General features: G+C 34.6%; 1 protein-coding gene across 1 annotated transcript; it reads left to right on the top strand.

Annotated features, from left to right (window-relative positions):
• The first annotated feature begins 1,802 nt into the window (after positions 1-1,802).
• Positions 1,803-2,738, top strand: LOC107703451 (olfactory receptor 52K1-like). Its single transcript, XM_016506073.1, has one exon. The coding sequence runs from the start codon at positions 1,803-1,805 to the stop codon at positions 2,736-2,738; it is 936 nt and encodes a 311-aa protein (XP_016361559.1).
• Positions 2,739-8,881: the final 6,143 nt, after the last annotated feature.

Here is an 8,881-nt window from a genome sequence, read left to right as displayed (position 1 = left end):
TATATTAGCCGAACCCTGTTTGTTTTACGTGTTATTTATAGCAAACCATATTACAGGTGCGTTGCCAGATTTAAGTTGAACCGCGGTCCTAGAGCATGCCGAACCGTGTGTGGAGAACATCTCAGGTTACTTATGTAATATATATATATATATATATATATTTATTTATTTATTTATTTTTTGTTATTGTTTCACTGCTCCCAGATCCACTAATGGATTTTTGTATTAAAAAAAAAAAACATGGGAATTTGCTGGTACATGTATAGTTTATTATGACATGAGCTGAATTATGGTCCGTTGTTTTTATGGCTTTTTTTTTTGTTTTGTTTGTTTTTTCTTTTAGGTTTTCTTGCAAGGTACAATTTTGCACATCGAAATTAATATATATCAAAATTTATATTTAAAAAAATTATTTTACATATTAATATTTTACTAATGGAAATTATACTGCTATTTTACGTTAACACCAATAATGCAATTATTGCCAATAAAAGACAAAACAATGGACATAATAGAATCTTACGAAGCAAACCTTTAATCCATTATTCTGATCATAAATTAAACGATTAAACCACTTGGTTGAGTTGTGTGTTTTTAGTTTTAATTATGTCAGTCCTTCAAGCCCTTCCAGTGCACACAGAGACCTTTAGGCTGGTTGCCTGGTATTTCGCCTCTCTCATTTTATTTGGAAATGCACTTAAAGGAATAGTTCACCCAAAATTACAAATTTGCTGAAGGCTTAATCACCCTCAGGCCATTCAAGATGTGGATGATTTCGTTTCTTCATCAGAACAGATTTGCAAAAATTTAGCATCACTTGCTCGCAAATGGATCCACTGCAGTAAATGGGTGCCATCAGATTGAGGGTCCAAACAGCTGAAGAAAAACAAAAAACAAAAAACAGCCCATTAATCCACATGTAATCCACATGATACCAGTGGATCAATTAATGTCTTGTGAAGTGAGAAGCCTCATGTTTTTAAGAAACAAATCCATCATTAACACGTTTTTAACTTCACACCATTGCTTCTTGCCAAAATATCATAATCCATAAAAGTTCATAATCCATACTAACTCTTCCTCCAGTGAAAAAGTCCATCCCCTGTTGTCCTCTCAGATCAAAATTTTACTGCAATTATGAGTATTTTTTTTATTTATTTACATGAGCTACAGTTTAGTACTCTTATGATTTGTGCCTAAAACTAAGACTCATTAATTTCCAGATTTAAATAGGATAGTTGAAGTAAAACCGTAGACAAACAATTAAAAGTTTACCCCATTCATCACCATAACTCTTTTAATGTCATTAGCATAAATGACTGAAGTTTGTTCTTTTGCCATTGTTCTAAATTCTAAATGTAGCTTTATTCCATAACCACTGGAACATTAATCATAACTTAAATAAGTTTTGATTGTGTTTGTCATCTAAGCTTGATCTATGGTTAATACAAACATTTTTAATGACTTCTTTCATCAGTTTACTCTGTTTGTCGGGATTTTCTTTTTGGGTGAACTATTCCTTGAAAGAAAAAAAAAAGGCTTCAGTGCTCTCTGAATTTTCCCTTGAGTTTATTTAGTAGAGCGGAGAACTTAAACTGAGCAAAACAGCTATTTATAAGCGGGTCAGTTGTCCATAGTGCCTTCATTTCATGAATGTAAGTTTTAGATCACAATTCAAGGTAATGCAATGGTAATGTTTGATTGGTGTTAATGCTCATTGTATTTTAAAAGCATGTATACCATATTTTCAAGTTGAAGATGATGTCAGTGCTCATCAGGTACTTCTTGTTGTTGAATACATGATGGATAATATGACACATTTTACAACCTACACTCTGATGGAACCACACAATGCTAAATCATACAGGTATATTTATTTCACATGCTTTTTGTTCCTCTATGGTATGATACTGTTTTTGAACATTTGGCTCAGTGTAGTCATTGTTTTAGAAAAAGCCCTTCATGAACCAATGTACATTTTTCTGTGTAATCTGTGTGTAAATGATATTTATGGAACAATAGCATTTTATCCTAAATTCTTACATGATTTAATATTGAATTCATATGTAATTCCATCTTATATGTGTGCATTCCAGGCTTTTGTTGTTTATACTTATGTTATGTGTGAATATTCTACATTAGCAGTGATGGCTTATGACAGACATGTGGCCATATGCCGACCTTTAGACTATCATACAAAAATGAACAAATTTTCATGCAGCATATTACTTGGCTTATGTTGGGTTATACCATTTCTTAATATGTTCATTGCAGTTTTCTTATCAAACAGGTTGGTACCATGTAGAAATCATATTGAAAAATTGTTTTGTGACAACTGGTCAATAGTAAAACTTTCATGTGAGTCAACTGTGATCAATAACATTTATGGATTTATTTTTATTTCACTGTATTTTGGCCTTGTGATTGTAATTATGATGTCCTATATAAAACTTATCATTGCATGTAAAGCATCATTGGAATGCAGAAGGAAATTTTGGCAGACATGTGTGCCTCATGTAATTTCATTGATAAATATCACTGTAGCGATACTTTTTGATAACATCTATAACAGATATGGATCAAGTGATTTCCCTGTTAATTTTCGTATGTTTTTAGCTTTAGAGATGATTATAGTGCCACCTCTTTTCAATCCTGTAATCTATGGCATAAAACTATCAGAAGTTCGCAAAAGAGTCCTAAAATTATGCATGAATTGTACCAAAGATGACAAAGACTGAAGTATGTTGTGTATATGCTGTAGTGTATTCTGTCAGGGAAAAAAAGTGAACTGTTACCTGGGCTTTGTGTAAAGATACAAGTCAAGGAAGATATCAATCAAGCGACAATCATGTTTTTATCTTTTCATTATGCTGGAAAGCCATTTAAAACTTTGCTAACGGAATAATGTACACTGAGATTTTACAGTCCCAAAATACACCTTGACAAGATGATATGGACTTGTATCAACCTGAAGGTGCTTTTTTATTGATTGATTAATTGATTAATCGATTGATTGATTGTAATAATGACTGTCTGAATAACTAACTTTCTTTACATTTTCCCACATTTACAATTTTACATTTACAATTTTCAAATAAACAAATGCATATGTAAGAAATATTCTTTACGTTTACATTATTTTTTAAATGCTCTTGCTTATTGATAAGCTTCCACTTATTCATAAAAAAAGTCCAGCATAGAATCAGCAAGATGCACACTGCAGCAATATTAAAATATTAATTTATACAGTATATACATATATGTTGTATAATCAGTAAGCCAGAATTCTCACTAGAGATTTAGGAACTCCTCTGTTGTGTAACTTGCAAAATAATTTTTCATGATTTACACGATCAAAGGCTTTAGAGGCATCAATAAAACACAAAAAAATTGTGGAATTGTGCCTGATATACAAATCTAAAATCTCCTTTAAAGCAAAAATACACATATCTGTGCCATGTTTAGATTTAAAACCAAACTGGTTGTCAGAGGTCAGGACAAACTGTTCCAAGTTATATAGTAAGGTCTCCTCAAAGACTTTGGATAAAATACTGGCCAAAGCTATAGGCCGGTAAGTATCCATGCTATTTATTTTGCCAGCTTTATCTTTAATAATAGACACTAGCATAACAGATAAAATAGAATCAGGTAAAACACCATGAGCTACTGTAAGAACCCGGTAAAACAAATAGCAAGCAGGACAGAGTTTTCTACTCGAAAATTGAAAATGTTCAGGAGATATCTTATCCATACCACATGCCTTATTATCTTTTATTACACGGCTCTGTGGAATACTTGATTCTGATTGGTCAGTCGCATCATTCCGAGGTATGTTATCCCTCGATAACAACCTGTAAAAGCTGATAACACAGGCTCATCCGGGTAAATGAAGTCGGCGTTATACGCTTGAACAGTTTTCCGTTCTCTTGCTAGGAACAGTTTTTTTTCGTGGAAGCTTTGCGTTTGGTTAGGTAATAAAATATGATATCAATTCAATATTGTGTACAATTATTTTATTGTTATCCTGGTATCGTGGACTCACTCTCTCGTTTCATACAAACATAGCTGCTGCCATTTTGCGACGATTGTTGTGTACACTGTAATGGATTATAAGACAACTAACAAACTGGTAAGATTTTAAAACAGTTTTGTCTTAAATATCTTATAAATATCACCTTATTTATGTGGTGAAATGTTGTGTAATAAGTGGTATGACTGCACCGTATCCCTTAAATGTCCATCTAGTTTGAACTTGCCACTTACTTGCAACTGCTGTCTTCATGGAAGCTTTGTGTTCAAATATTTCAATTAACTCAAATCAATACTTTGTGTGTAATTATTTACTTATGTGGCAAGTAGGCGTGTAATGAGTGGGATCTTTCGTGTCGGGGTCCTGATCACCCTGCCGGGGGTTATTCTGCGATAACAACCGGCTGGATGTACATGATCCCTTACTTAGCATTATAACTGCATCACAGACTTCTGGTGGAGAAACAGTCACACCTTCATTATTATCAATATTGCCCACTGCAAAGGGGTTACTTTTAACACAGTTGAACAGCTCATAATAATGTTTTTGCCACAGCTGTGTAATTTCCTCTGAACTGCTTACCCCTTCGATATTCGTTGGTGTAAGGATCCACCCGCTGGCCCAAAAAGCGGAATCCAGCGGCCTGGTCGAAGGTTTTCTGCGTGTATGTCTTATGTGGCGCTTCTGCAAGAAATGATCTTAAATCATTCAAATTTGGTTTCCAATCAAAATTCTGACTCCATAAATAATTTAATCTGACTTAAATTTTAGATGATTCTTTAATTTTTAATTTGTGTTTTTAATTAAAAACTGATCCCAGCTATCGGTTGTGTAATAATTTAAGATTTGAGTATTCTGGAAATCCCATACATTCAATTCTTCGTTCATTAGGGACCAGGTATCGCACAGGAATTGCACTCGTCCGATTAGTGAACCCACGGACACAAACTCGTCAGTTCTGAACTTGCTCAGACGATGCAGAGTGGCTATAATACCTTTAAGTGAGCTGCACCCTGCATGCTCATAACAAAACATTTATTTTTCCTATAACCACGAGAGCTACACCATGTTAAGCCAGTGACAGTCAGAAATCAGAAGACCCTAATGGTGTTCCCCATGGTTCATCCATTGGTGCTTCAGTATGATCTGTCCTGAACGCAGATTTGCGGAAATACCACTACACATTAATCTACTTTAAAAATAATTTCTAGAAAACCCAGATTAAATCAAAATTAACATTTATTTTTGCCAGGCGTAATCAAACAACAACAAAAAAAAACAATAAAGAAGAAATTCAATCAATCCAAAATGAGAATACATCAGTTTACAGGAAATGCATTAAAATTTGTTTACACAACTGATCAGCATGAATCACAAACCTAGAATACTAAAATAATTTTAAAGAGTCAGCATACCTGTCAAATAGAGAGACACACGGCAATCGTGCGGGAAGTTCTGTTTACAGATGCTTCCTTGAATGTTTTGCCAATTCTCTTTAAATACCCAAATCAGAAAAAAACAACCATAAATTTAAGATAATAAAAACTTCACAGAACTTTTGCTGGGACATGAAGTGACCTGAGAAAAAAAACAACAACTTGGAAAGGACCTTATCAGGGGCACAACCCACACCAGAAGAACAGAATTTTCCTCAGATTTGAGATCTTTATTTTTGGTCTGTTCTACTAATATGAGACTGAGATCATATTTCCAATCGCACCGGGACTGTAAAATTGATACCAAACATGAAAGTGTTATGCTTATGAATTCTGAAGATATAGTAAATGCATGATGTAAGTATAGTAGCTTGAGTTCTTGACACCCCTAAGTCAATTTTTATGGCCTGGGCCATCTGCCCAGGAAGGAAGGAGGGGGCCTAAGGATAGGTGAAGGGACAGATGAGCAAATGGTCTCCCAGATCTTCCTGTCAGATTAGAAAGTTTATTGTTTTGTTGTACGACGTGTGTTGCGAGACTTCCTGATTTTTGGCTTCACGAGGAGATCAAAGACCCCTTACATTGGCAAAGATGTTTTACAATTATTTATTCTTTTGATTTATTTACAGAAATCATTTGAATTATTATTTTGCAGTTTCCTTGTGAGTAAACCCTCATTGTATTTTCATATTATAAATATTTTTTTAAAAAATCACTTTTTAAAACTTTAGTTAAAGCCACCAGCTTAAGTTAAGGGAATTAGGACCAGATTTACTAACAGATTGTACCAGTGCAAACCCTCTTTTGGCATTAAAAAAACTACATTTTAGGATTTACTAAAGACACGCAGTGAAAAATTAGCGATCAAAGGAGTTATATTTGTGGCTGACTTTATATATGCATTTTTAGGATTTTCCCTTTCAGATGCTAAATTGATGAGAGGAGAATATTTGAATGAACCATGCAAGGTGATTTACTAAGGTATGTGTTAGTCAATTTAGTGGTATTTACACCATTATTTAACAGCCCAAAAAAGTTGTTAGTAGATTATGCGTACCTGATTATGACATCAGTTCTGCTTGTTCTGCTGTGTATAGCCACAGCCATATCACCCTGCAGTCCAAGACTGGTTGCCCACTAAAGCTAAGCAGGGTTGAGCCTGGTCAGTACCTGGATGGGAGACCTCCTGGGAAAACTAGGTTGCTGTTGGAAGAGGTGTTATTGAGGCCAGCAGGGGGTGCTCACCCTATGGTCTGTGTGGGTCCTAACGCCCCAGTATAGTGATGGGGATACTATACTGTCAAAAAGCACTGTCCTGTGGATGAGATGTTAAACCGAGGTCCTGACTCTCTGTGGTCACAAAAAATCCCATGGCACTTCTTGTAAAGAGTAGTTTAGTGTCCTGGCCAAATTGCCGCCACTGGCCCTTGTCAACAATGGCCTCCTAATAATCCCCATCCACTTGATTGGCTCTATGACTCTCTCTCCACCTGTAGCTGGTGTGTGGTGAGTGCACTGGCGCTATTGTCCTGTGGCTGCTGTCGCATCATCCAGGTGGATGCTGCACACTGGTGGTGATTGAGGAGAGATCCCCCCCACATGATTTTAAAGCGCTTTGGGTGTACAGCAATGCAGAATAAAGCGCTATATAAATGCATCCATTCATTCATTGTTAGTGACCTGACTATAAATTGCCCTGCTCTGGGTGGATTATGATGATTATGGAAATATGCTTGGATCTGTGTTCTCTAATTTGAGCAATGTCAGTAGATCACCCACAGAACTTTCCACTTCCATCTGTGCTTTTATGGGATTGCATTCTTACACTAATTTGTCCTGTTTAGTAAATCTGGCCCTTAATGTGATTGGGCACAGGGGTCATGATATGCAGTAGACATAAGCATTTTACAATGAGCCCTTTGAATTCAAGTGATGGCCCAGCCTTCTTAATGATAAACATTTACAAAGCTTTACCTTCTCAAAAAATTATTTGAAGGAAAGATCTTGAGAAAGGAAAATAGGTCAAAGCTCTTGGTATGTCAGGGATCCTGACTTTCTTCTCTATTTGTTGAAATATGATATGTAACATAATAAGACCTTCTTCTAAATATGATGTCAGGACTCTGAAGACCTGAAAATGACATTTCCAACTTAAACTGTTATAAATTTTGAATGCTTTGGACCACAGACTTATGGTTGGTCTCTTTTTAAGGCAGATTATTATAGAAGTGAAAAAGGTTATAAAGATTATAAAACAAAAAAAGTTATGGAAGCTTAAGTTTATGAAAATATAAAATATAATAATTTAAATATTTATATTTGATATAAAATATATATTTTACAAAGCATGTTTTACTCTAAAACTGCTAGAAAATCAAAAGCTAAATTCTGAACAAGTTATGTTCCAAATTTGAGGTTGATATCTCAAAAAAGGAGCTTTCAGTGAGATTTTGTTTGGGCGTAGTACCAAGTTTTTCCACTAGATGAACATCAAACGCCATTAGTAACCATTTAAGAGCGCCTTCATTTCTATATATGGTTTGAGTGATCTGAAACATGTTTTTCCATACTTTTCTCAATATTTATGAAATAGACATCACAATCAGAAGTATTAAGGGCAGTATGGCAGTATTTGATTTCAATTCAACCTAAAAAAAAAAAACATAAAAGACATGCTACGAGAACCCTGGACTTGCATTATAGTTCATGATGCATCAAAAATGGAGAATCTATTGTTTTTTCTATATGTTCAAAACACTTTTAGACCTTTTTTTCTCAAAAACATAGAATGGATGTTATCTTTTGAACACTCTCCATGAAAATGAATAAAGATTTTTACTGATTTTTCATGATTTCATATGTGCATCACTATTTCAAAGTAAAGGTCAGAACGCACTCTCTGACTCTGATGAGTACTCTTCTTGCATATTAATAAATTACAGTTGCTCTGTAAAATATTTAAAAAATTAGTCACCAAATATTAAAACTATAGTCTTTAAGCTTTCAAACGATATATAGTTTGTCAAGATTACTTTAGGTTCAGACTAAGATATTACTGTTTAAAACATGTAATGGCAAGTGGGCCCGTGACAGTTAACAGGTTAAGCAGTTTTTAATACTTTTCAAATCATCTGGTGATTTGAGTGACGATAATGCTGTATTGCATTGAACCACATGTGAAAGACCAAACAAGCTCTTAGAATAACCCCTAGGGTTTAGTTGCTAGATCCTCACAGACCAGTTGTCATGAGCAAAAGTGTTATTTATAAGCAGGTTAGTGGTCATTACCTGTATGACCATATACTGTAAGATTTGATGACTGGTGTAAGGTAATAGTCGAATGGTTTTAGAAATCTGTCTTTTTGGATTTTTTGTCTTTTATGTGGTTGATTTTCATGGCTAATATTTGATGAAC

The sequence above is a fragment of the Sinocyclocheilus anshuiensis genome, unplaced genomic scaffold (assembly GCF_001515605.1).
Source record: "Sinocyclocheilus anshuiensis isolate Anshui unplaced genomic scaffold, SAMN03320099.WGS_v1.1 scaffold330, whole genome shotgun sequence".
Classification (NCBI taxonomy): Eukaryota; Metazoa; Chordata; class Actinopteri; order Cypriniformes; family Cyprinidae; genus Sinocyclocheilus; species Sinocyclocheilus anshuiensis.
This window is presented reverse-complemented; position numbering and strand designations above follow the sequence as displayed.

Bases quoted from the DNA above. Each gene is read 5' to 3' on its own strand.
- LOC107703451 (XM_016506073.1), top strand. From the start codon at position 1,803: ATGGATAATATGACACATTTTACAACCTACACTCTGATGGAACCACAC.